This window comes from Scedosporium apiospermum, assembly GCF_000732125.1.
Source record: "Scedosporium apiospermum strain IHEM 14462 chromosome Unknown SEQ_SAPIO_0176, whole genome shotgun sequence".
In the NCBI taxonomy this organism is placed as follows: domain Eukaryota; kingdom Fungi; phylum Ascomycota; class Sordariomycetes; order Microascales; family Microascaceae; genus Scedosporium; species Scedosporium apiospermum.
In genome coordinates this window covers 1022024-1049171 of record NW_015971877.1, presented here as the reverse complement: position 1 = coordinate 1049171, position 27148 = coordinate 1022024, and the positions used below count along the sequence as shown (strand labels likewise).

General features: G+C 52.3%; 7 protein-coding genes and 1 pseudogene across 7 annotated transcripts; 3 read left to right on the top strand and 5 right to left on the bottom strand.

The window, feature by feature from the left end:
* Positions 1 to 1405: 1405 nt before the first annotated feature.
* On the top strand, positions 1406 to 2676 carry SAPIO_CDS10836 (uncharacterized protein; the record flags this gene model as incomplete). The annotated part of the gene is made up of 3 exons (XM_016784373.1): positions 1406 to 1450; positions 1529 to 1713; positions 1782 to 2676. 3 exons carry the CDS (start codon positions 1406 to 1408, stop codon positions 2674 to 2676), a joined length of 1125 nt encoding a protein of 374 aa, XP_016638595.1.
* An 874-nt stretch (positions 2677 to 3550) lies between these two features.
* On the bottom strand, positions 3551 to 4960 carry SAPIO_CDS10835 (uncharacterized protein; the record flags this gene model as incomplete). The annotated part of the gene is made up of 5 exons (XM_016784372.1): positions 3551 to 3641; positions 3696 to 4111; positions 4185 to 4680; positions 4834 to 4855; positions 4939 to 4960. 5 exons carry the CDS (start codon positions 4958 to 4960, stop codon positions 3551 to 3553), a joined length of 1047 nt encoding a protein of 348 aa, XP_016638594.1.
* Positions 4961 to 5658: 698 nt separating this feature from the next.
* Positions 5659 to 8179, bottom strand: SAPIO_CDS10834 (putative aconitate hydratase 2; the record flags this gene model as incomplete). Its single annotated transcript, XM_016784371.1, has 2 exons — positions 5659 to 8055; positions 8135 to 8179. 2 exons carry the CDS (start codon positions 8177 to 8179, stop codon positions 5659 to 5661), a joined length of 2442 nt encoding a protein of 813 aa, XP_016638593.1.
* Positions 8180 to 9047: 868 nt separating this feature from the next.
* SAPIO_CDS10833 lies at positions 9048 to 10505 on the bottom strand (annotated as a pseudogene; the record flags this gene model as incomplete).
* Positions 10506 to 12848: 2343 nt separating this feature from the next.
* Positions 12849 to 15604, top strand: SAPIO_CDS10832 (uncharacterized protein; the record flags this gene model as incomplete). Its single annotated transcript, XM_016784370.1, has 5 exons — positions 12849 to 12971; positions 13422 to 13568; positions 13640 to 14013; positions 14071 to 14365; positions 14456 to 15604. 5 exons carry the CDS (start codon positions 12849 to 12851, stop codon positions 15602 to 15604), a joined length of 2088 nt encoding a protein of 695 aa, XP_016638592.1.
* A 3986-nt stretch (positions 15605 to 19590) lies between these two features.
* SAPIO_CDS10831 (uncharacterized protein) lies at positions 19591 to 19953 on the top strand (the record flags this gene model as incomplete). The annotated part of the gene is made up of 2 exons (XM_016784369.1): positions 19591 to 19694; positions 19752 to 19953. The coding sequence occupies 2 exons, from the start codon at positions 19591 to 19593 to the stop codon at positions 19951 to 19953; spliced, it is 306 nt and encodes a 101-aa protein (XP_016638591.1).
* A 1378-nt stretch (positions 19954 to 21331) lies between these two features.
* On the bottom strand, positions 21332 to 22622 carry SAPIO_CDS10830 (Uncharacterized protein; the record flags this gene model as incomplete). Its single annotated transcript, XM_016784368.1, has 3 exons — positions 21332 to 21798; positions 21866 to 22438; positions 22523 to 22622. The coding sequence occupies 3 exons, from the start codon at positions 22620 to 22622 to the stop codon at positions 21332 to 21334; spliced, it is 1140 nt and encodes a 379-aa protein (XP_016638590.1).
* A 1303-nt stretch (positions 22623 to 23925) lies between these two features.
* On the bottom strand, positions 23926 to 26603 carry SAPIO_CDS10829 (Zz type zinc finger domain-containing protein; the record flags this gene model as incomplete). Its single annotated transcript, XM_016784366.1, has 4 exons — positions 23926 to 25463; positions 25525 to 25981; positions 26051 to 26407; positions 26481 to 26603. 4 exons carry the CDS (start codon positions 26601 to 26603, stop codon positions 23926 to 23928), a joined length of 2475 nt encoding a protein of 824 aa, XP_016638589.1.
* Positions 26604 to 27148: the final 545 nt, after the last annotated feature.

Here is a 27148-nt window from a genome sequence, read left to right as displayed (position 1 = left end):
TCCGGTAGTAAATTGAACAAGGAAACTAGATCCTAGGCTTCTGATCTTGTGTGCCTCTGGCAGGGTCTGTGTAAGCGCCCTGTGATGCTAGCTTACTCTCTCAAGGGACGCTCACTCGGGATTGAGGCTGCAATACCGGGATTCAAAGAACTGTACTTATCGACTAGCCTGCTGTACTTGATAGTGTATTAACTGATAAACCTCACCTCATCTAAACCTTCCTCGAACCCGGAAGAATGCTCGACACAGACGGATCGGCTGAAGAAAAAGCGATAGTATTTCTGATCTTACAAAACTCTGCAAAATCCCAAAAGCCTTCTATATATATGCCATATCCGTAGTTCCTCACTTGCAAAGGTGGGTTTATGGAAATCGAGGGGAGATTCTAAGCTGTTTAAGGATTTCGAGTTCCAACAACAGTCCAGTCAAGGAATCAGGCTGTTCCACTTTGGGGCTCGTTCTGGTTCACATGGTGTGCGTATGAAAGTACACTAGAAACAGCCTTAAAGTGTACCGCGGTACTTCGCACAGTTGCAACCAGGCAAAGTTGGAGTTTGAGTCTCAGACTTGGGCGAACAACGTCATTTGATGTTAGGCAGCGGCGACCACGACCGGAGCCTACTCGACTTCGCACCCTTACCCCGCCTATGCAGCTTGTGCAGCCAACTCCTCCATAAGTGTTATCCTAGCACTTCGACCATTTGACCCCATGTGCAATTCCTGGTACCAACTTGGAACGTACACTCTACATCGATTGACTGCTTCCTCCCAAGTCTGCCTGTCTTCGTCTTAGACTGAGAGGCTCCAGCACGAGCGACACCTTCCCCCCGCGCTTTCTTATCGCTATCGGCAGGCAGCCCCACCATCTCCGTCTTGTTACTTCCTCCTTCGTACGCCTCGCACGGCCATCCCATCGACGGCAGACAAGCTATCTAATCTTCTTTCTTACCTCTTCCATCCTCCATCTTTCATCCTGCCCACCGATCAGACTTGTCGAGCATCTCCCCTCCGCGACGAATTCCTTCGAACTAGCTCCAAGGGAGTAGTTACAACCTCCGCGAGCAATAAGGCGAGACCGCCCTCGACCACTCTGCCCAACCCGTGCTCGAATTTCGAGCAACCGACGAGTCCCTCCCCAACGAACGCAAAAGTGACGGCGAGAATGTTTTTCAGAGATCGCCAAGGTACATTTCTACAGACGCTTCCCATCCATCCCACTCCGCTCGCGTACTAAGGTTTGTGTGTAGTGGTCATTACCCTTAAGGTGGAGGAACCGGCGACGGACCTCCCGGAGCGAAGAATTGTTTTAAACTTTGACAAAGTGAGGCTGCCGATTGGGAGATCGAGCAGCAAGATTGCTGCCGTGTCCCCCAAAGAGGATAATGCTTTTTTCGAAAACCCTGTGATGAGCAGAGTGCATGCGGAACTATTCGCCGACCTTAGATACTTGGTATGTGTCGCTCATCCCCCGGCTAGGGAGCTGTCTGCCTAGGAGTTGCTCTATTCTAACAAGACAACCTCTCCATAGAGAGTCTATCTCAAGGATGCGAGGTCGTCGCATGGGACCATGATCAACGATATAAAGCTCGATCCTGTTGTGCAGCACCCCGTGAAAGACGGTGACCTTTTGACGTTTGGGGTGGCTATTCGGAACGGCTCTGACGTGGTTCACCCCATAAAGGCGCGGATCGGCGTCAAGTATCGCAAGATCAAGTATATTTGCCCGCCCTCTCGTCTTGTCGCTTTCTGTCCTTATACTAACGAACCTACGGGAGCACTAGGCTTACTCGGGAGCACATGCAAGGGACTTTCGTGGTTCCAGATGAAGACTCTGAGTACGAGTCTGAGCCTACAGATCTCATCGGACGTGCTGTAGAGATCATGAAGAGGTGTGGCCCTGAGTCCTTCATCGACCTCACCGAGGAGACCACTCTCCATCCAGTGGAGACCCAAAAGCAAGAGGAGGTTTCGCGTGAAGAAGTTGGGGGAGACGACCTAGCTAGAAAGGATGATGAAGCTGGCGGCGAACACGAGACCGAAGAACAACAGGAGGGCATCGAACGGGGGGAAGCTGGAGAACATGATGAATCCCCTGAGCATGAGACCGAAGAACGAGTGGAGGAAGATGAAACAGTGCTGCCTGACGGTATCAGCGAAATTCGGGACCACGAAGAGGTTGCCTACGAGATCTCAGCTGTTGAGGAGACCGTCCAGGATCTCATTGTTGAGACGGCTGATAATGATGCCACCGATTCAGTCATCAATGGAGATGCCACGACAGAACCCATCACTGAGAACCTGGATCTATCTTCTTCCTCGGAATCATCAGTCGTTGATGCAGACATCACACTCGTCGACCTAGATGAGGTAAACGAGCCGAGCCAAGACGCCTGCCCCGCGAGTCCCTCGACGCCAAACAAGAAGAGAAAGGCAGAAGAGATGTCGACGGATGAGGTAGAGGATGTTGTAGCCCTGCCTCCCTTGCTGATTAGCGACCCCTCGCCTGTGATCCCAGAGCCCATTGTCGTTATCCCTCTCAACAATTCCCAGGAAGAACCCAGACCTATCAAGCGTTTCCATGGAGCGGCAGGTAAAGTTGGATACGCGGCTTTAGGCACCTTGGTCGGTGGAATTGCCATTTTCACGACACTGGTAGCCTCTGGCCCTACCTTTTGAGCTCCGTGAGGCTTTTTTATAACCCTCTCGGGCTCGCTATTTCTTCTTTACGCATGTCTTAGAACGGTCAGGAGTCGGCTTCAATTATCTTTTTTTTTCTCTCTCCCTCCCCTTTGTCTTCAGTTGGGCGTCATGTAAGGAAAGCAAGGGTCTTTGGTCTTCGGTCTATTATGTTTTATCTAATGTTCGGTTTGTGTTTGTTCGGAACGGTCTTCGAAGCCCTAGCAAGGAAGGGCAGGGATGGAGTTTTTCATGTTCCTGGACCCTTTTTACGTGATTGATGGTCATTGTTCGGAATGCTACCCTTTTGAGAATGGGGAAGGTTTTGTCGATCGTTTTCAAAACAGAATGGAACTCTAGCATTGTTGTCTGTCTTTCGACCTCAATATCATCGTACTCTATCGAGTGCCTCGGTGAACTTTGAGTATAGGTAGTCGTGAACTCATCAAATCTCATATGTCTCGAAGCCCGCCCCATGACACCAATGCCTACACATGTCACGAAGCCGAGCTCCGCATTGCCAATTTAGACTCGCATCACATTAAGAACCCAGGGATCATTGATGTGAAGACACGGCTTTACCATAAGCTTTGGGCCTAACCATGAAGGTTTCACCTATCTATTAGAAAGAACTGAGCAAAGAAAGAGTGCGTTGAAATAAGAATAAGTATAAAGCTAAACCTCGACGGAGAAGACCGAACCGAAAAACACCAGCAAACGCCATACCGCCTAGAAAGCAACCAATCGCTACATCAATCCTTTCCTTCCCTTTTCCACTTCCCTACGCTATACACTCCTAAGCGCTAGATTTATAGAAGAAAAGAAAACAAGCAGTAAACCATCCTGACCAAGGAGGATATAGCATAAGCCATCACTATGACTTGCTAATATTCTCCCCATCGCCCTCGGCTTCGTCTTTCACCCCCTCCTCACCCGCCGCCGTAGAAGAAGAAGCCTCCACATCCCTTAACGCCCTCACGTAATCGCGCAACGTCGCAGGCCCTTCCTCACCGTCCTACCTAGCCTCGGAATAGTCATTGAGCGCGACGCACACGGCTCCCCGATGGTGCCCATTGTACTGTCGGATGATGGTCTGCGTCGAGAGTTCCCACAGCCTGGCGTAGTGGTCGGAGCAGGCAGTGACGAGGTAGGCGGAGTCGGCCGAGAAGGCGCAGTCCCAGACCCAGCGCTGGTGGCCCGTCAGGGTGGCCTCGAGAGGGTAGGGATGGGGGCCCAGCTGGTCCATCTGGCCCGGTTCGATGTCGCGAACCTCCCAGATTTTGGCGGTGTGGTCGGCGCTGCAGGTGGCGAGCTTCTTGACGTCGGGGGAGAGGAGGATGCGGGTTATGTATTCTTTGTGGGCGTTGAATTGGGCGATGGGGAGGATGTTTGTGCGTTCGAGGCTTTGGGCTAGTTTCCAGATGAAGACGTTGCCCTGAGGGAAGAGAAGGACTTCGGGTTAGCTTTTGTACTTATTATATGCTTAGAGAGATTCAGGAGAACAGTACCGAGTTGTTCGCAGCACAGAGGAGTGAACCGTCACTAGCAACGGTGACACTGGCGACCGACTGATCCTCCTCAGGGATAATGTCATGAGAGCAGCTGTTCTCAGCCAAATCCCAGATCCTCACGCTCCCACCCCTATCGCAGCTTATAATCTCGCCCTGGTTCGGATGAATGACGACATCGTTGACGGGGGACGAGTGGTTGTAGCTCCTCTGGATCGTACCACTCCTCGTCTCCCAGATCTTGACGGTGCCGTCCTCGGAGCTCGTCACCATCCACTTGCCCTCGCAGTGGAATGCGACGCCCGTCACGTTGCCCGTGTGGCCCTCGAAGGTGAGAACGGCGTTAGGGTTCGTCGACTTGATGTCGTAGAGCTTGACGGTGTGGTGGCCTGCGGCGGCTAGGAAGCGCTTGTCGGGGGAGATGCAGAGCCGGTTGACTTGTGATTCGGGGTGTTGGATTGTGCGGGAGCAGATCCCTGATAGGGCTTCCCAGAATCTGTCAAGGGGGCAGGCGAGTCAGTCATTGTCCAAGGTCGCGTCGCATAGCCTCGGTATGCCTAGATGTCTAGATTGGAGAGGATGTCCGTGGAATCTGGGTGTCTAACTGCAGGCGCAGATGCCTCTATCATTGGGATAGGGGGGGCGGTACCTTATCGTATGGTCATATCCGGCTGTAAAAGCAAAGTTAGTATCAAGGAGGACGGGTAGTCGTCGGAGAGCTTGCGAGCTTGAGGTCGAGGAAATTGGAACGTACCGGTGCAAAGAATGACAGACATTTTGAAAGAAATAAGTAATTGACAAAATTGGATCAGAGGATGCAGTTATGCCATGTTATTGGGGATAGTAGTCGAGGTAAGAATGGAGCAAGCGAGGTTGTAAAGCTGGGAGAGGTTTTGAGTAAAGAGCTTGGAGGTTGGAGTTGGAGGTTGAAGGGTGGAGGGGTTCAATGTTCCTGGAGATGGGACCTCGAGCTATCCCAAGATCAGTCAGGACAAAGTAAAATTTAGGAACCAGGGAAGGTACAATTGATGGATGGACAGATACATCATTTGATGTTACCAATCAGCCTCACTACTTCTACTAATTAAAATGATACTTGGAAATTAGAGTATAATTGTAGGAACTGTACCTTGATCAATGTATTAACTTGATATACCAAGTACCTAACCCTCCCACTGGTTTAGAGTTCTTGAGAGTATCCCATCGCATGTTACACGTCACGTAAATAAACAGCATTGAAGATATTGAAGATATCAATACATTGAAACCCAAAGTCTACATCTAAAGAGACAAATGCTCAAACCTCCCCCAAGGCTAGAAACTGTACAGAAAGCTATCAAACCAAGTCATTCATACCAACATCCTCACAACAAGCCTCCTGTAATATCTGCATTGTCAAAAAAATTTCCCCCACAAAAATAGAAATATAGAAGACATCATGCCCTCTCCAAAGTCTATATGAAATCAACGCTTTTTAAGCCGACGACGCCTGCTTCGACAGCAGATTAAGAGCACTTCCCGCAAGGATAAACCCAGCCTGGTCCTCGCTCACCGCATGCTTCGTCCTAATCGTCACCTCCTCGCCCGAATCCTTCTTCTTCACCAGCAGACTAACGTCTCCCTTGCCGCCGTTCTGCAACATCTCGTACAGTCCCACGGTGCTAACCTCATCGCCGGCACCGATGAGGTCGTAGTCAGCCTCGTTCTCGAACGTAAGCGGGACGACACCCTGCTTCTTGAGGTTCGTCTCGTGGATACGCGCGAAGGACTTGACCAGCACCACCCGCGCACCGAGATACCTCGGCTGCAGCGCCGCGTGCTCTCGCGCGCTGCCTTCGCCGTAGTTATGCTCAGCCACCACGAGCCACGGCTGTCCGCGCTCCTTCCAAAGCTGGCCCAGTTCAGGAATCGTGTGCTTCGAGCCGTCGAGGTCGTACGCCGCGTTAACCTCGCCCGTCTCGGCGTTGACGGCCGTCATGAGCGTGTTGGTGCTAATGTTGGGGAGATGGCCCTTGTACTTGAGCCAGGGGCCCGCGGCTGAGATGGTGTCCGTCGTGCACTTGCCCGTCACCTTGACGAGGACCCTGAGGCCCGTCAGGTCGCCTTCGGGAAAGGCGTCGAAGGGTTCGAGGAGAGCGAGACGGTCGGAAGTGGGGGCGATGGCGATGGCGACGTCGGCGTTGGCGGGCTGGGAGAGGGGAAGGAGCTTCTCCTCGCCGGCGACGAAGGGCGAAGGAGGACCCTCGAGGCCTTTGGGGGGGGAGAAGCGGAAGTCCTTGCCGTCGGGGGTCTTGATAGAGTCGGTCATGGGGTTAAAGGTGGTCGAGCCGGCAAAGGCCATAGCAGTGACGATCTCGGGCGACGCCAAGAAGTTCATCGTTTGGGGGTTACCATCGTTCCGGCCGCGGAAGTTTCGGTTATAAGAAGTGAGGATGGCGTTCGGGGTGCCCTTGGTGACGCCGTCCTGGCGCTGCCACTGGCCAATGCAGGGGCCGCAGGCATTGGATAGGACGATACCGCCGGCCTTCTCAAAGGTCTCCAGAGTGCCGTCACGCTCGAGGGTGGCCCTAATCTGCTCACTACCGGGTGTGATGTAAAAGTCCGCCGCTGGCTTGAGTCCCGCCGCCGCAGCGTCCTTGAGGAGGCTCTCGACACGGGTCATATCCTCGTACGAACTGTTGGTGCAGCTTCCAATGAGTCCAGCAGACAGCTTCTCGGGCCACGACTCCTCCTTGATAACCTCCTTGAACTTGGAGAGGGGTGTCGCGAGATCGGGCGTGAAAGGACCATTGATGTAAGGCTCGAGCTCAGAGAGGTTGATGTTGATGACTTGGTCGTACTCGGCACCGGCGTCGGCCCGGAACTTGAAGTACAGGTCTTCGGGGGCATCCTTTCCAGGGAAGGCTTGCAGAGCCTCGGCGTTCTTGCTGGCCTGCGCACGGCGGGTCGCCTCGAGGTATCGGCTTGAAGCGGCGGTATAGGGGAAGATGGAGGTCGTGGCGCCGACTTCGGCACCCATGTTGCAGATGGTCGCCATACCCGTGCAGCTGAGGGTCTCGACGCCTGGGCCGAAGTACTCGATGATGAAGCCGGTACCGCCCCGCACGGTCAATTGGCCAGCGAGGTTGAGAATGACGTCCTTGGGGGAAACCCAGTCGTTGAGCTTACCCGTCAGGTTGACACCGAGAATCTTGGGCGCCTTAAGCTCCCAAGGAGCGCCAACGAGGGCCTCGACGGCATCGGCGCCACCGACGCCGATAGTTATCGTACAGAGACCGCCGGCGTTGGGGCTGTGACTGTCGGTTCCCAGCATCATGAGACCGGGAATGGCGTAGTTCTCTAGGACGGTCTGGTGGATAATACCCGCACCGGGCGGCCAAAAGTCCATGCCGTACTTCTTGGCCGCCGACTCCAAAAAGTCGAAAACCTCCTTATTCGTCTGGATGCCGGCCGAAAGGTCGTCCTCGGCTCCCTTAGATCCCACAATAAGATGGTCGCAGTGAATACTGGCGGGGATGGCGGGCTTGGCGAGGTTGCAAGACATGAATTGCAACAGAGCCATCTGGGCCGAAGCGTCCTGCATGTTCACACGGTCGGGGTTAAGGCGCAGATTCGCCTTTCCGCGGACGCTCTTGCCATTGTCCGTGTTCGTCAGGAGCGTCTCCTCGGGGTTGTCGAGATGGCTGTAGAGGATCTTTTCGGCGAGGGTTAGTCTCTGGGCACCGAGGACTCGTCGAACCTGCGTGTATTTGTTATAGAGCTTCTCGTAGACCGGCGTCGGGAGACCGTAGCCCGGAGAAGTCGAGTATCGTCTCGCGTAGGAAGAGGCTCGTAATGTGGATGGGCGGAGCAGGCCCCGCTGGACGAGGCCCTAGAAAGTCAATACCGTCAGAGAAATGAACACAGGAGCACGAAGGTTTGTAATTCTCGACAGGAAGAGAGATGCGCACCCTGGTGAGGTGGCCAGAGTGCCTGGCAAGGTCAATTGGCGCCATTGTGGTGACAAGGCCAGCGCATGCTCTGGTCTGCGAGACTCGAGACTTGGAGGCGTGTGGTCGTGTGGACTTGTGGGCTCGGAGTGTGAGCGTATGTGGAAGGTGAAAAAAATATCAAACTCAATGCTGCAAGGGTCTCTTTGATTGTTTGCCAATCTTCGGCGAAGTGTAAAAAATTGATGTCTTCCTATTCGCTAGAAATGTCTCCCATCGAACCTCCCTTTCCCCAGTGTGGGAGTGTGGGGAAATCATCAAGCCGAAACCGGTCCGGAATCGAGGTCCTGTGAAGAACGAGTGGAATTAAGACAAACATTTGATTGATGCTCTGGACACCATGTCGGAACTATGTGGGTGGACAAGATTGAACACACACTAACAGTTCACCATGTCCAGACTTGCAACTTATACAAAGCCTCCCTAGGCCATTTTGTGTGAACATTTTCCATCTCCCTTTCAAGAAGAATTTGGCAGCACGTGTAGAGTTTTCCATGGTATATATTATATGGAAGTCCATCAACTCATGAAGAAGCTAAATCAAGGTAGCCTCACAATAGAACAATAGAATGTAGAGGACAACAGGAAGAGCTTGAGAGATGATGAAGTAGAAAAATCAACAATGAGGTATCATAATTCGCGCCCAACGATGGATGCACCCTTTCCCAAACTCCGTTCCTGGTAAGAAGAGCCTTAACCATCATCACAAAAATACGAAACGTGAGCATATGTATCAATCTACATGGCCCAGACGGAGATGCCTTGAAGGCTTTGCTTGGATTGAGGGTAATGGGCGCTTAGGCGGTGCCTAGAGGCTTAAAACCCGTCCTCAGCGAGGGAACTTGCGCTGATGCAGCTACCGTCTTCATCCTCGCTATAAGCCGCTAGGGCCGGGCGAATCATCCCATGGACGCTTTTGCCTTTTGCGCCGCTCGATTTCCTTTTGTCTCTCGATCGACTTTTCGCGGCACTTTCGCATCCATGCGACGGCCTTCATCCAGTTCGGGTTGGACTTTACCATATCCGGGAGCTCGGACTCGGGCACATCGCTAAAGTCTATGGGGCGGCCGAATTTCTCCGATCCCGATTCGTTCCTCGACTGGCCCAACGAAGTGACGCTCTGAATCAGGGCTTCTTCTCGCCGCCTAGCTCGCATTCGGGATGCCGCCTTCCCGAAATTCGCCTTCCGCCCGCCTCGCCGGCGAATTTCTTCCATGCGTCGTTGATACCACTCGTCTGATTTATTATGGTTCCAATGGACCCTTGGGTCGACTCTCAGGAAGAGCTGAGACGCTTCGTCTTGCGCCCCACGGCCCCGAGCAGGCCCGCTGGCACCATGCCCATTCGTGCGCTGCATGGGCTGTCGGACGACAACGCCGGGCGGCGGCTTCGAAGCTCCTTCTTGGCTATAAATCCAGTTGTCGAACTCCCTTTCATCCACCTTTCGCGGGATTTCCTTCCTCCTCTCTCTCCCCTGCTGCAGGAGAGCAGACTTGCGGGGAGTAAAGGCTGGAACTGCGGGCGCGGCACTAGTTTCGCGGCTCTCCTCTCTGGACGATCCCTCTTGATTTTGGGTGGATGTGTTGAATTCTTCGATAGCTGCCGCTGCGCCATCGCTATCACTATCATCCAAGATGACGGTGCGCTTGCGCTTCGTCGGCGTCTTCGGGGCGACTCTGCCCGATGATCTGGGCCTTGCTTGACTTGGCCGTTTGCTCATGTCAATCTCACTCGGATTATTCTGTTGCGGCTGTGGTGCCATGGCATCTCTAAACGCATATATATCTTGGTTTTCGGTATTTCCCGCCGGGCTGGTGCTTTGTACGGGCCGTTTGCCGGTGGCAGAGATTTTACCGTTGCCGTTAGTTACAGCCGATAGAGATTTCGTAGTTGAGGGACTGCGGCCGGCAGGGGCCCCATTGACTCGTTCTCGTGGCGATAAAGATGCTTTTAGGGAAGAGGTTGGTTTTCTCATCGAGTCAAGGGCAGTCATTTCTATAGTGTGGATGGGGGGAATCGCTCGCGAGCTCAACTGATCAGGGCTTAGGGGGTAGGCATCAGGGTTAAGGTTGGGTTGCACCTCCTCATAAACAAAGAAATCCGATGGCGGTACGCCGTTGGGCTCCTGGTGCTCTTCATTTCTTAAGAAATCACCGCGGCTGAGGGCGAAATAAGGTTCTCTCCGCCGGAATGATGCGGTTGGTGCAGAAGACGGCCCAAGGCTCCCATATGTAGCACTCTGCGAGCCGTTTAACCCTATGCTCCTTGGGAGAGACGAGAGAGGTGCGCCGGTCGCAATCTGTCCGCCTGTCCTCGAGGAGCTAGGGCTCATGATTGAAGCCGCCCTGGCTGTCCGTTACTGAAAACCAGTAGCACTAGAAGAGAAATACGAAAGCCCTTTTGCTACTATTCATTCAAACGTTGTTGTTAGCACATCACTCCACTAGCAAGGTCTGTAGGATACTGAAGGAGTCGTTCGATAGAGGAAGCCCACCTCATCAATTCCGTTTGAATGAGATATTTCAATGAATGTGCAGCCTTGAACAAGATTTCGATCTATGAGCTGCGATTCAAAGCGCTACACCACAATGAAGTTAGCATGTAATGCGGCGGAACGGATCAACGAATATGACGAGAAATATGTTCCAGAAACAAGGAGAAGTCATCAGATCTTTTCAGTTATCGCTTCAGTCATCATCCAAGACCGCAGCGGGTTTAAACGAAGCCCGTCTCCGTCGCCAAAACTGCCGCTGTCTTGGGAAGGATCGAGGGACAAGGGTCTCTACATCCATCCCACACTGTCGGGCACAGCCTTTGGTCCCGAGATCACGAAATCATAGAGAACTCGCGACTCCAAACGTGCCTCGTATTCATGTCCACTCCATTGTCGCGGCATATATAGGTAGATATGCATATACACGGCCAACTAGACGGCGCCGGAGAGGGTGTGCCGCAGACCCATTAGAATCAAGCGACCACTGTGGCAAGTACGGCGGCGGCAGGAACCAAGCCAACGATAATCCCAGAAGGGTCTTTGGTAGTCTGACCTTTTACCAAAGCTCATCACGAAGACATAGAATGAGGTGAAATTGAAGAACTCATTAGAGGGAGGAAATGAAATGTAAAACCATACCTCGTGGGGGCAAGAAGGAAAAGAAAAGGAAAAGGAGGGAAAAAATTGACGAGAATCCTCTTCTCACCTCCTTCACCCCTCCTGGGAAAAAGAAAAAAAAGAGCACTACCGCCCGCCTCTCGCGTCGATCATTGAATCGGAACGTTGAGATTCACTCGGTGGTAGGCAGCCGTGGGTAAAGAGCTTTGGTGACCCTCGAAGTTCAGAGTGACGATAAGTTGTGACGAGAGCGGCGGGTTCAGTTGGAGTTCGTCGCAGCTCATGAAATGAGCGAGGTTTCTGGAGGGAATGGGTGAGTCGGCGTTTTATAAGAGAACCCGAAATGGCGACATGAGAAACGACCGCTCCAGCTTGTCCAGGCTCTGTAGTTCGTGGGAATGTGAGAATTAAGGTTCAAGTTGGAGACGGCAAGTGCGAGTGAACAGGATAAACTTAGCACGAGGCTACAGGTGATGAGTGATGACGGGCTACTTGTACATGCTACGGGAGTACATGCTACATGATACATGATGCAAGTACTTCGTACTTCATACACACGTTAATGCTGGAGGTGAAATGCGATATGCGATATGCTACATGCAACAGGCCAACCATAGCTCTTGATTCCCTGGTTCTAGGCCCAAGCGCTGGCCTACTGGTGACCGACTGGCTCTGGGAAGGTCCGAAGCACAGTACGAAGCTCCAGAAATTGCCCAGAACCTTAGAACCTGTTGCTTCCACTTCCAGATCTGGACCATTTCCGCTCAGCATCACCGCATCTCGGTATGCCTGTTGACTAACCATCAGAATGAATTAATCTGCTTAACTTCCAACAGGCAGTGAAGTGGAAAAGTGGACAAAGTAATATCACCTGCCGGATAAACCTCCACGGATCAATTCAGTCATACGTCCTCAGATATTACTATGCAGGCATTTGGATGTTGCCGCCGATTACCCGTGTCAACCACCTTCCCAATCTGAAGTTAATACTACGTGGAAAGCTCGATGTTAGTAGTCGAGACTTGTGAGTTTTAGCGCCCACGGTACACTAGTAGCGCGCAAGGGTGCACTGTAGGTGTTGAGATTGATGACCTAACTTAGCGGTTTGTGCTCCAAGTCGAGCGCATAATGGATAATTGACAGTGCCTGCTCCCGCCGAGACAGCACGCAAACTACTTCACAGAGGTGAGCTCAGCCTTCCTTCGAGGGTTGTACGGGGTACTAAGCACGCCCTTCTTCCGATTAATTTGATTGATGTCTTCCTAGCCGCCTCGATAACTGCACCTCAGCCTGATGAGGGGCTCTTGTGGATTGGCAACGTTGTCAACAGGGGCAAACTACTAAATTGCGACCCCTGCACACATCCTCTCGTTTTGCCCCCCTAGCCTTGTCTTTGAACAGTGTCATTGTCTCGAGGCGCCACAGCAAGGCTTCAATTTAAAGTGACTATTTTCGTATACCTTTGTATTCTGCTCCTCGATCTACACCCGTCAAACCGAAATTGGCGGACCACACCACTCTTCGAAGCTCCCTTATCCACCGTCCCCCCAACGGCGCGACGCGATGGACTTTCTCAAGTCCGCCATGGCCTCGGCCATGGCCAAGGGGCCACCATTTCCCTATTCCTTTGGCGACAAGGTCGATATCGATGAATCTATCTGGGCGCTTCATAACGGAACCAAGAGAGTATGTTGTTGCCCTCTTTATTTGTGACGATTCCACCTCCCCCCGTAAGCACATCATCTAACTCGGACGTAGGAAGATGGCTCCAAATGTAGTATATTTTCCTTCGATATAACGGCGAATCGATCGCGACTCCCCCTAGCTCGAAACGCATTAAAGAAGCTCCGAACCTTACGGCATCCTGGCGTCATCAAGGTGCTTGACACGGTCGAGGTATGCTGGACCTCACCCCTACTTGCGCCCAGTTTTGTTCGGGCCTAGTCTGACTTGGATACCAGACCGATACATATATTTACATAGCCACCGAGAGACTTGTCCCCTTAAGGTGGCATGTTAAGAGAAAAAGCTTGACAGAGGAAGGCACGAAATGGGGCCTTCATAGCATCGCGGTAAGCTCTCTCACCGCCTCATATCTGATTAAGCCTTCGCAGCTAACAGCCTTGGAAACCCCAGAATACCATCAAGTTCATAAACAAAGACGCCTCCTCTATCCACGGTAACCTCAAAGTCGGCTCGGTGTATACTTCGGAGAGTGGGGAATGGAAGCTTGGAGGTTTCGAAGTGCTGAGTGGCATAAAAGATGATGAGGCAATCATTTATGTGAGTGACCTCTCATCAGCGATGCTGTCGGCCATATCTTTCGACGCAGAGAAATTTAACAACCTTTTTAGACCTATGGGAGCGTTGTCCCAGACTCTGGGCGTTATGCCCCTCCAGAGCTCGCCCGTAACGGCTGGGATACCATAAAAAAGAATCCTCACACGGCTGTGGATTCCTTCAACTTCGGCACTTTGATTTATGAAGTTTTCAACGGCTCATACACCGGTGGCGATCAGGCGGGCCAGACTACAGGAATTCCTCCCTCGATGCATGCAAGCTACAAGAGGCTTGTAAACGCAAATCCAAAGGCACGCATTAGTGTTGCGAACTTCCTTGAACTCGGACGAAGACACGGCGCTTTCTTTGATATCCCACTTATCAAGATTACCAACGACCTTGAGAATCTAGGCGTGAAATCTCCAGAGGAGAGGGAGGAGGTTTTGGCGTAAGTCTGATCTACTGAGTATATTATATGGCGCATTCAGTTAACTGACGACCGCAGTGAACTTGCCGAGCTCTCAGAAGATTTCCCCGAGGATTTTCTCAAAATGAAGGTCCTACCGGAACTGCTCAAATCTGTCGAATTTGGAGGCGGTGGTCCAAAGGCTCTCGAGGTTGTCCTAAAGATTTCGGCAAACCTTTCGAGTGACGACTTCGAATCCCGAGTCACTCCGGTTGTTGTCCGACTCTTTGGAAACCCAGACCGAGCTATTCGCGTCGCACTTTTGGATGGTCTACCCTTAATCATTGAGCGATTGGCCCAGAAGGTGGTCAACGACAAGATATTTCCCCAGCTGGTACGTCCCTGTCAAAGCCCGATATCCTAGGGTACCTCCCCCCCCCCCCTCCGTATTAGGCAGCCTTTCCTAACACTCCCATCCTCATAGGTCACTGGGTTTACTGATGTAGCTCCGGTTGTTCGAGAACAAACGTTGAAGTCAGTTCTCACAATCATTCCAAAGCTATCGGACCGCACGATCAATGGTGAACTTCTCAAGTATCTCGCCAAGACGGCAAATGACGAGCAACCCGGCATCCGGACGAATACCACCATCTGCCTCGGGAAAATGGCGAAACATTTGAGCAACTCTACGAGAGCCAAGGTTCTAATCGCTGCTTTTACTCGGTCCTTGCGCGATCCATTTGTCCACGCAAGAACTGCTTCTTTAATGGCCCTGGCCGTGACGAGCGAGTACTTCAGCGACGAGGACTGCGCAAACCGAATTTTACCGTCAATGTGTCCTTTGTTGATAGACAAGGAGAAATTGGTCCGCGATCAGGTGAACAAGACCATTGATGTTTACTTACAGAAGATTCGCAAGGCAGCCTCTGCCATGCCGGATACTGTTTTGCCCCCTCCAAACACATCCGACGGCTCCGCACCCCGGATGAGTACACCTCAGCCAGCAGAGTCAGCATCAGCCAGTTGGGCTGGTTGGGCCATCTCATCCTTTACGAACAAACTATCAGCTGCGGCGGGGGAGATCGAAGCAAATGGAGCAGCTACTCCCAAACCCGCAGCATCTCCCGGGCTCGCTCCCTCCAGACCAGCAGGCCAATCCTCCGCGTCTACGCTCCATAGGCAAGCTGTCAAGTCACCTCCGGCAATGTCACGAACTCCGTCTTCCGCGGCCAGTCACACAGCGGCCCTGTTCCTTGACGATAATAACGCGGAGGATGACGGCGCCGATGCGTGGGGCGATATGGGCGACGATGATGGCTTCTTCGATGCGCCGGAGGATGAGCGAGAGACGTTCCCGAAGAAGTCTCCTCCAGCAAGCAGCATCGCATACGATGATGGTGGGGAGCCGGACTTTGCTGGGTGGCTTGCCGCCCAGTCTCAGAAGAAGTCCGGAGGTAAACCTCTGCCAAAGGGCCTGGCAAAGTCCAAGTCCCCGACATCTGGGGCTCTGAAATCCACTTCATCTGCTACCCGGATAACTTCATCATCAAAGGCTGCGCCTGCGAAAAAGATTGACATGAAGCCTAAGGAGACCGATATGGATGGCGACGCTTGGGGAGATGACGGATGGTGATGACGTTTTTTTCTGGATTCGACCTCAAGCAATCCACTATCGTGCGAGGATAAGACAATGCGAGGGCCGAATGAAGACGGACGGTTCACTTGCACACGTAGCTGGCGAACTCGTTCGGTTCCGGCTTCTCCGGGGATATCTCATCGCCAGGTGTCCCATCACATATGACAGCGACAAGAATGCGAGCGGCCGGTGATGACCTTGACACCCGCGCATGATTCCATTCCAGTACAACGCGTCTGAGTGATCAGCACGGGGTTATAGAAGGGTTCCAAAAACAATGAGTGCCACCAGCCTGAAGGAAGACGATAGGCGGGTTGCGGTGGAGCTCATGAAACAAGCAGGCGTTACACGACGATATCTCTTGAAGCCAATCCCGATATCGTCGCGGTGTCTTGTGGTCAATCTAGCTGGACATCGGAGGGCGCAGTTGACATAGGTGACAAGAGTTAGACGGAATCACCATAATGAACTAGAACAGGATAGACGAGATTTGTGACGGATTTTTCAAGGTTTTGCTCGCCGCAGGTTGGGCGTTTCATATGGGCCTAGTTGGACGTGCGCTTTTGGAAATTAAAAGCAGAACCGAGCCTTGTGGACTTCGCCGAATAATAGACCATGAATGGAACTGACTACGTTACCGTCGCTTGAATCTCATTGGGAAGCAGAGGAGCATAGCCCTTCATCGCATGATGCCAGGTTACCGAAGGAAAGCCTCATTATTTGGCAACACCGGAAACTTGAAACTTGAGGGAGAAAAGAACTGTGTTGGACATCAACTCACCATGAGAGCCAGTACCCGTCGCACTTCGGAACATTCAACAGCTGAGCTGGAGTGATGGATAACTTTCGGAGCACCGCGTATATCCTACGAAGAAAGCCCGAACTTTGGTCCCTAAACTCGGTCATGGGGTTGATTTTACGCAGTATGCCTTGGGCTCCTTGTTGTCCGCTTCTCCAAGGAACCCATGGCAGCACAAGGAATCTCGGCGGTAAGGGAGTTGGAACTGACTTGATTATGAAGGAAAGTAGATGTTGATCTTGGATTCACTCCCCTTGGCTACGCCAGGCCTCGAGCTGGTTACACCAGCACGGTGGAACGACCTGCCAGCGGGCAAATGAGCTCGGATCGGCCATATCACAGGGAAGGATACCTACATGACAAGTCAGGTAAGCTCGACCGGGGTGGCGTTCATGCCGTCTCTCTCGTCACAGGGCGTTACAGCCATCCAAATGATGAGCGGCGATGGCGGGCGTATCAACGAGTGGGCTACTCTTCAAACTACGTGTATAGGGGGAGAACTGAAGGGGTCCATGCCTCTGGAGAGCCAAGCCCTCGCAAGCCATTCAGCTATGATGGTCTCGGATCTTCTTTCATTCTGCGGTGCGGTATGATGATCTTGATCACCACGTCCGACGTGAGGCCATGCAAAATGTTCCAGTCGGTTGGTTCCTCCCCACTTGTATCTCGCACAATCTGTTTCTTCCCCTTCCTTGTCCCCCCTTTAGTCGACCTTTTTCTCGTGTTCTTTTTTTATTCTTTGTGAACAAGCCTTCGCTCAGTATGGTTTCATCTGCCGACGTCGGGATGCCCCGCTATGAAGCGCTACTGGGCACAACGGGGGGGAGACACGGGTGCATGAGAACGTCCTCTCTCATGAGTGTCTCTTCTCAGGTCGATGCCATCTTAATTTTCGAGCCGAAGAGCCGACAAAGAACATCGACCCATGCACCAGGTCCGGATTTGAAGCGAGGAGAATCTCTTGCAGCCACGGGCGCGGGCTGGGGACTGGGGGGAGAAATAGAACAGAGTTACTATCTCTTCTGTCGCCCCATCACGCGAACAAGCCCACTTTCTCATTATCCGATGGGCACAGCATTCTTAAAAGCGTCCTTCAAGGCCGCCTGATCTATTTTCGTCTATTACTATTCAAGTCTTCCCCGAGACCAAGCCGTCTATCGCCGACGTATCGCCTTGCAGTCATTGCCCAAGCCTCTTACACACAGGGACCAGCGTCTAGAAACTCGGCGAGGCCGCTCTGGACTCGCACAAGCAACAACGATAACGAGCCGATGCCAAACGGGTCATGTTTTGAAATGTCTGCCACCAAGGTCACAGGAGGACGATCTCTTTCCATATCGGACCGAGATTCTACGAATCTATCCAATGAATCCAATTTGCAAGCTTTTGTGTGGGACGGGCATCTGATGAGATGAAGATGCAGGTTTTACATGTTGCAAAACTAACAACGACTTGTCCCACCGGTTTTATGGCAAGTGGCAAGAGGGCCTCTACTCCGTACCTCGTTCCCTCTTCCTCTTCTGGTTCAGCTTTGATGGGCTTTTCTTCGTTATATATTTTTCGCCGCCAACATTTTACCGTGCTTGTTATTCTTCTTCTCATTCATCTCTAAAGTACATCCGGGTTTCTCCAAGCTATGTTGCCACAGGGTCAGTTTTCTAGAACCGACCAGTTGTCGTTTAAGAGTGTATATGACAGGTAAGGGGCCGGTGTATGACAGCCATGCAGCTTATTGCCAGCCATTGTGCCTCACAGAGGGACCTTGATGCTCGGCGACTCTGCCCCCTACCTCCCCAACAGGCTCGCAGACCGAAGTCCGGACCTCGTGCTATGATCGTGGTCAGACGACCTCAGCCATGGGAGCCGCGTCTTCCTTGTTATTCTCTCACCAGGTGTGCATTGTTATGGATGTTACCTCTTGCCTTGGTCATCGCCTTTACAGTTGTTCTATTTTCCCCTACTCCGTTCCTTCCCTTGCACTGCTACACGAGCTCCGTTGCATACTGTATTGTCTTCCGTGCGTAGAGGCTGATTTTTTCAACTCACGATCTCTCTTGACCTCTAAGGATGCTAACTGCTACTTTGCCATCTCTCCTCTTGAGAACTTAGTTCGCTCGCTCCGACATGGTATTCAGCGCTGTACAGCAAGCCATACTCTCGAGCAGCGGAATAAAGCGGTGAGGGTGTAGTAGCGCAAAGCTGCGTGTGTTCTTGTAGGGAGAAACAAGAGCAGGCGGATGATGACATCGCTCGGTCGAAGTCAGTCCGATCATCGTCGTCGCGAGCACAGAGTTCCCTGTTGGTTACCACCAGCCATTGTTGTCTCTTTGCCCCCTATCTCTGAGAAACTACTTCCCAACACTCCCAATACACTCGACTCGCTTGATCTTGGAATATTCTGCCGGTTGCCGTGAGGCTTGTCTTCTAACGTCCAGCACCTAATCAGTGCTCCTGAGAGCGCTGGTTCTTAACGTGAGACTCCATACACCCCTCTCCGTACACATTACAAATTCCCAATCCTAAGGTTCCGTCGGATGCCATTTCCCGATGAGACAACAGGGAAGGTAGTGTATAGTATAAACGTGGCTGCTTGTTCGGCGTCGTCACTGCAGCTTGCTCAGGTACCATACCCTGATCACTCGTCCGATCATGTGTCGACTTGCTGCTTGCTTTCGTGGTCCCAGTAAGATGAGTCGGGTCTTGTGTTTCCACCTTTTCTTGTTCTCCCTTGCGAAGGAGAAGAGCCCTTGGTTGAGTCAGTGGGCGCCACGATAAGCTTCGTCACTCGTTCTTCCCGGCGTGCTCCCGGCCGGCCCTCGCTGGGCTATTCGAATGTGACGAGTCTTGAATGGGCGAAGACGTAGAGGATCGTGGCTTTTTTTTGTTCTTTTAGGAGGGAGGCGGGCATAGGGGAACTGGCTGTGCAAAGAGGGTCATTGAACAGACCCTCTGAAAAGATATATAAAGAACTGTAAGTGCCCGCCTCCTCCCTTTCTGATTTTGGACATTGAGATAATCATGAGATCTGAACTATTGGCCTCTTTGATCTATGCTTCCTCTAAAACATTCTCTGCTCTCTCTATATCTCTCTAGCAGTATCTGAACCCAAATTCGACTTAGAGCTCTCTAGATATATTCTCTACTTTACTCTCGTCAACCTTCGCCAATCTTTGACGCCACCAAAATGTCCTCAATAGTCCAAGAAACCTATGATGAATCCTTCGTCTGCGGATGTCTAAACTACCAGCAACCCATGAACTGCAGATACTGCGGCGGCCTTCCGAAACTGTAAGTTGCTCTCCTCTATCTCATGATTCCGCCTCCCCCGGGGCTAACATTATGCAGGGTATTCAACTGCTCTCACTGCGAAGGCAGAGGCTACGTCTTCTACCCATGCCCGCGGTGTCCTCCGCGTGACGGTAGGGTATGCTCGCCAGAGACCTCTTCTTCAAATGGTGAGGATTCGCGGTTCGGTGGGGGGGAGAGTGGCCGGCCTGGTGCCAAGGGGAAGAAGAAGAAGGTGAAGACTCAGAAGCGCCGGGGCTGATCTTGAACTCCGTGTTTCTTTTCCCCCTTCTTTTTTCTTTTGTTCTTTTTTTCATGGTTCCGTATTTTTTAGAAATGGTAGCAGAGAGATAGACGATCTTGGGTTTTGGCTTGGGTTGGCTGGTTTTCTTGATGATTGCTTTCGGCTTCTGCCCTCTTTTGAACTGTCGCTGTTGGCTTTTCTTCCCTGGCTATTGTTCTTGTTTTTAGAACCTCGATCTTGATATTATAAGATTCCTGCAGCAATGTGATTTAGATTTAGTTTTTCCCATTCCTGGTTGATAGAACTTTTTTTTTTTTTTTTTTTTTAGCTATTGTTCAGTGCTCAACAAAGACGTCGTCCCATCTTCTATCACCTCCCATGAAATGACTATCACGGGCAGCATCTCCAAATAGCACAAAGAAACAAAAATGAACTGATAAATACTCTAGAGTTACACCAGTTCAAAAACTACTCTCCACTCCCTCCTCCCCATATCAAAAGATAATACCGCCAAGCTTCCCGAGGTCATCGTTGCGTTCCATTCCGTCCTCCTTGAGGAAGAGAGAGAGAGAAGAAAGAAGACCCTTCTGTACCTGACATCTCATCATCAATCAATACTTACACCACATCTCACCCGCCGCAGTGTTCACATGCCCTCGTGTTCACGTACAGGTGAGAAGAAGAGAAACGGTAACAAGGGAACGGGGCAACAAACAAAACCCCCCCTTCCCCCGCCTGGGGGTTACTGCGTTTTCGGGGAACACCCGTATGTTCCCCGGGGTGTTTTCTCAGACGAACACTCAGGAACGGACTCTCTATTCTACCCCCTCCCTTCTCTCCCTTCTTGCTTTCTCGAACGAAGAGGTGGAGTCAGCAAGGCCGACGGAACTCGGCGAAAAGGGGGGGCGGAGGGGTTGGACGTGGTGTTTTGTTGTACAGGGGAAGCCTTCTAGAAGAAATGATAAGAAATGATCTGGTTTGACAGGGCCAACTGGCCGGAGATCTGCATCGTTGCCTTCCCGGTCGTGTATTTGTGATTGACTCCGTGTCCCCGAAGGGCTTGATCGTGTTTCAAAGGAGCAGCTTGGTCTAGAGAGTCGACACTCGGCCTCGGGGCCGGAGGGTAAATAGATCGATGGGTCGATCTCGAATCATGGGTACCCGAGTTCTGCTTCTCGATGCCTTCCGTGATATGAACAGTGAACATATATATATATATATCGATATATGAAATGCATACAATGCAACCAGCCGTATTTTGACACGAACAAATAGCAGTAAAAATCAATCCCATCCATCCATTCATCCTAGACGCCAAAAGAAAACCAAGAAAACACAAATTCATCGCCCCCCTTCCCCCGTCCCTCTACCCAAACACACACGTAGCCACACCCTTCTACTCATCCTCCTCCTCACCCTTCCTCCCAAGCACCCCAAGCGTACTCCTCCTCCTCCTCCCCAAAACGTCCTTCAACCAATCACTCAATGTAAAACCCCAATGGCAAGCGACCACGACGCCGCTCAGCACATTGACGATCTTGATGGCGAAGACGAAGAGACCCGCCCGCGTCTCCTGCACCGTCAGCAGCACGGGCTCGATGTCGTACTTGAAGAAGATGCCGGGGATCACGTGCTCGGCGACCTCCTTGCTCTGCTCCGTCACGGCGTACTGGTTCGTCAGGATCGTGTTAGAAGGAGTGCCCTTGTATCCGACCGTGTAGACGGTGGGTACGACGGAGAGGAAGTATTGGAATTTGTGGAAGTGCGCTGATGCTGTGTTGACGGTGCGGTCGAGAGGGTTGACGAGGGAGGGGTAGAAGGGGCCGAAGGAGAGTTCGGAGATGACGTGGGAGAAGTCGAACTCTGGTTCCGCAAGTTAGTAACGAGGGGTGTGAGAGAAGAAAAGAGTCTAGCCAAGAAAGAAACTCACTGTCGTGAGGCAAATGCTCTCCAACACCTCTATACCCATGCCCCCTAGCCGTAATATGAAAATCCCCCTGAACCTTATTCAAATCCATACTCCCAAAAATCCGACAGCTATCCGCCGTCCCCTTAACTTTCGGCGTCTTCTGCCACCGCGCCTTCTTCTTCCCCGCCGCAACAATATCATGAACATGCTCCTCCCCGAACCCTTCCTCATCGTACCCGGCGCCCGTCTTGACGTGGCCGTTCGAGTCCGCCCCCAGCTTATGCACGCCCTTGGCGTCCGCCCACTGGCTCCACGCCGTGTCCTCCCTCTTGAGCAACATGCCCGCGAAGATGGTGTCGCCCGACGCGTCCTGGACGTTGACGTGCAGGTCCCGGCACGGCATGCGCACTACCACGTCGACGTTGATCTGCATCGAGCGCCCTATGCCTTTTTCGACGGCGAAGGTGTGGTGTTCTTGGCCGCGCCACCAACGGCCTAGCTCGGTGAAGATGAGGAAGGAGGATATTACTATCATGACGATGGTCCATTTTCCGCCTCCCGAGGTTCGTTTTACGTATTCGGGTTTCGCTTTTGCTGTCGCAGGTGGAGTGGAATGTTAGCCGCGGAAGAAAAACCAGCAAGAATCCGAGGCTCTGAAAAGCGAGGGGGGAAACTTACGAAAGGCGTCAAATGCGCTGACTATACTCCCCGCCTTCGCGCCAAAGTTGTCCTCGTCGAGGTGGTGGAGGTGGTCCTTTTCCTTGAAACCGTTCATCATGGCGACAAGGCTGGCGTTCCTCCCAAGATCTTATAGTTTCTCTTTCTCTTCCTTAACAGACCCTTGAGTTCAGTTCCGGTTACCACGTTCACTTCGCCCTCCCCCACAACCGAAAGCAACACAGCACGAGTTGCTGTCAGGATGGGGTTTTCAGCAATTGCTGAGGCGCAATTCACCCTTTCTTGAATTGTAGGAATCGTAGGACCGTTGGATTTCGTGTTAGTTTCGAGCCGGTTCGATTTGGACTGCCAGTATTCGCGATGGGAACCGGGAAGCAGGTATCAATTGGACAAATCTGAGCACGTTCTGCGCTCTTTCCGTCGCCCTCGGACAAGGTCGTTGGCCAAATGCCCTGATTTGGTTCTTTCAGGGTATAACAATCAAATTGGTCGTGTCTGGATTGGATTGCGCAAGAAAAGTACGGCCGTCGTAAGCCCAGACGCAGAAACGTCAAAGATTAATATCGGATTGAACACATATCTACTTCGTACAAACTTAGCAGCTGGCGCCATCACTGTAACAGCTCCGCCAGGCACGCGATATCATTGGTCGGGATTTCGGTCCTGGAGGGGTTGACGGGAGGTACCGTTTTGTACTTTGCACAATTGGGTGGTGGTGAGGTACCGGGAGCACACTTCTTACTTTATGCATTTGATCTGGGATATTGCATAATGCTACGGCCCTTGACACTTCATACTTGCATCTTTCCTGGACTCGACATCGTGAAGCGTCGAGAATCAACCTACAAAGCACACTTTCAAGAGGAGCAGAAGAGCTTCACGCAAATGGCAAACCATGATTGAAGAAACCTACAATCTGCGCACTAGAATACACTGACAAGACCGTGCCTTGAAAAAAAGAAAAAACAAAAAAAAAGAGAAAACGAAAAAAAAAAAAAAAAAGAAAGAAACCCATTGCACCCTGTGCCACGATACTTCGCAGCTTTGATCATAGGATCACTGAAACCGCAGTTATCGTGTGCACCCCTAAAGGTCAATCTGGGATGTGTCAAAAGACAACATAGAACTATTTCCCGCTGTTACCGGCATTCGCCTTCCTCCCTTGCTTTGAGATTTGCTTCGAGTCCGAACTGATCTGTAGAAAATGTATGAAAAAGGAAAAGACCGAGTAAAGGAAAGAATGGCGCCAAAGCCGAAAAAAACACGCAACCGCGTGCACTCCAAATGTTGGAGATGTTTTGTGAGGCAAACCCAGCCCTCATATCTGTCGCACGACGATACGAAAAGACTTCGCCTACTTAGGATCAAAGCCTTACCGTCATTTATTTAGAACAACCACTACTTCACCTCTTGAGGGGAGTCTTCTTCGCCTCCTCGAGGTACTCCTCGTCCGAGGCATCCAGGATATCGTACTCCTCGTCCGTCAGGAAGCCTTCATCCGAGCCATCCCAGACCTCGCCCTCCAAGTCATCGAAGTCTGCATCCTGAGGTGTCGAGAGGACATCTTCCTCCTCTTCCTTCTTGACCTCCTCGTGGATGCTGGAAATGGGCGATTCCTTTTCAAGCTTGGGGAACACCATCTGGCTGCTGTCAAGGACGGCCTCGGGCTGGGTAATCTCCTCCTTTGGTGGTACCGCGGGGGCCTTAGTCTCAATCGCCATGGGCGCCATAACCTTGACGTCACACCACAGTCGATGGCCGAAGCGAACGCCGTTAGGCGTGGTCAGGCGCCAGTACGAGATGACCTTGCCCTCACGGGGAGGGGTGCGGAGAAGAACGGTGAAGGGATATTCCTTGCCGGGCTTGAGAGCCTCATAGCAGATGGTAGACTCCGAAGCGGAGACGAGCTCTGAGATACCGGCGGGGTGGTTAGAGTCGACGTGACCCATGTAGTCGCCTCCAACAAACTTGACGGCACATCCTGCAGGCCAGGCGACGTTACCAGAGTTGCGGAGAACCCAGGTCTGCTCGAAGACGTGGTTGGGAGGGAGGACGGTGCCGTCCATGACCGTGTCATGAACGTACACTGCGCCGAATCTCTTCGCTACCGGCTCGGCAGGCTTCACTTCCGTTACGGCTTGGGCGGGAATCGTCTCCTCAATCTTCTTCTCGGGCTCAACTTCCTGCTTCTTCTCCTCAACAACAACCTCTTCCTTGGCGGCCACGGGCTCCGAGGGTTCTACGCTAACAATGGCGCGGGGGCTGGAGATGGTAGGCTCGCGGCGAGACGTGGGCCTGCTGGAGAACCTGGAGCTGGGGGCGATCGAAGCATCGCCCATGATCGGCATCTCCTTTCCATTCCTGTCGACACCAGTCGTGCTCACAAGTGCGTGACGAACTGCCGTCCTGAACTTGATCAAGGGGTGGGTCTTGTTGTGAGGGTTGGACGGATGGGCCTCGCAGGCCGCACAGAAGTCCGTATCCGGGCACACGGCACACTTGTATCGGACGCCAGTAATGTACGTAATGACAGAGTTGGCCTCGCAAAGAGGTCCATCGCAGCAGATACCCTCGTGGACGGTGCGGTAGCTAAAGCGGGGAGGCTCGGCAAGCGGCTCATAGATGGGTGCGAATCGGTGGCCAGCGTGCTCGGACGGCGCGTCGCCAACACACTCGCTGCAGTAGTCCCAATCGGGGCAATCGAGGCACTTGTGGCGAACTCCGCGGATGAACTTGTCACAGTTATCGCAGATGGCGTGATGAGTCTGGTTACGGCCGGGACCTAGCCTGGCCGCGATATGGTCAGGAACGTAAGCGTCCGCCACAGCGGGGACGAAAGAGTGCTTGGGATGATGGCCGTGAACATCCTTCGCGAAGCAGCTTGTGCAGAGATCAAAGTCTTCACAAGAGGTGCAGTGTAGGAAGTGGCGCTCGGCTCGTTCTAAACAAGATATAGTTAGCTCTCGTGTTACGAGGTGGGAGCAATGCGGCTTGTAACCAACCTTGCATGCAGCAGTTGCAGGCTCGCAGATTAACCAAAGGCTCAATGTTACGAAGGGGGTCCTGCTGTTGAGGAGCGTGGACAAGCTCAACAAGTACTTGCTGGGCTGGTTGCTCGGCCGGTTTCTCGACCGTCGGTACCGGCTTGGCCTTGGGCTTCGGGGGAAGGACCTCGGTGGTGCTGCTGACGAACACACCGTCCTTCTTGAAGCGCTTGATCAGCCAGTGATCGGGGCCGTAGCAAGTAATGCCGCTCTCGACACAGGTGAGACAGAGATCGAAGTCGTCGTCATCGCACTTGGTGCAGTGGTAGTGGGCATCGGGGATGGTTCGCTCGCAGCTGTTGCAGCAGACTCGATATTCCAGAGTAGAGCCCGCGTAGGGGCAAACGGGAGGGGCCATGCTACGAAGGTAAGGATCCGTCATAACCGAGCGGTCGGTCTGGTCAACGGTGGAGTCCTAGAGATTTCCAAAGTCAGCCGTGATACTCTCAGAATTCCTTCTGGAAACGCAGTTCCGCAACCATACCTCTTCCTCAGGAGGGTTGTGTCGGACACGAAGAGGGACATTTTCAAATGTGGGCATCGGCTGAACCGATTCGACAATGGGCTTCTCCTCCACAACAGGAGCGGGCTGTTCGACCGGCGTCTCGACGGCCTCCGGAGTAGGCTCATCGACAGGCGAATCTTCCTCGACCTCGTCGGCCTTGGGCGGCTCAATCGTAGTAACTCGGATCTTTAGCTTAGACTTGGCCTTCGCGGCACGATAGAGCTGCTTGTACACAGGAACGTTGGCTCGGTCCAGAACGACGAAGGAGCCGGCAGAGTCGGAATAGCGCTCGATAACACAGGCTACATCGGTAGGAATTCGGAGCGATCGTCGAAGCTGTCCCAGGCAGGTGAGTAATTCTGCTCAGAAATTTCCGTCCAAGAAGAGAAGATTTGAAAACAGATCTTACCTTATCCTCGAAGGTAGTGGCACCCATCTCGCGAAGGGGAAGCTTGAAGCGATGAGGCTCGCCGTCATAGTTCACCTTGATCGTGACCAAGGGAACAGGGATCGAGGACTCAGAGGACGCCATGATGACAAGCAGACCACTACGAAAAACGCCAAACAATACCTGTTTAGCAAATTCTGGATCGTAGTTGACGTCTTGTCGAATTATTCGGCGACGTTCGGGGCGAATTGAAACGGAAATGGAGGTGAGGACGGGTGTTGCCTTACCTGGTCCGATATATGCAGGACAATGGTGGAGATAAGAAGTAGTGTAGGAATGGAAGAAGGCTTGCGTGGGTTACCCCACTGTACTATCGGTGGAGAGTATGATACGGTGAAGGCGGCGGTGGGAAATAAAAGAGAACTGAGGTGAGAAGTGAGATGTAAATGTTTGAGGGGTGGAGAGGAAAAGAAGGTGCGTGGGTTCACGAGTTAAAAATGACTTCTCTAAAACTGATCTTGTTGAAAAGATCAACAGCAGGAGTCATCAATAGTTGCTTGCTCCAATGGTGGTTCGGAGAAAGAGAGGGAAGGTGGAAGGCGAGAAGAGGAGAGGAAGGACGACTGGACCAAGCGATGACGAGGGATTGCGTCGTCTTGCTTTTGCTTTTGGCCTCAGGAAGGAGTGAC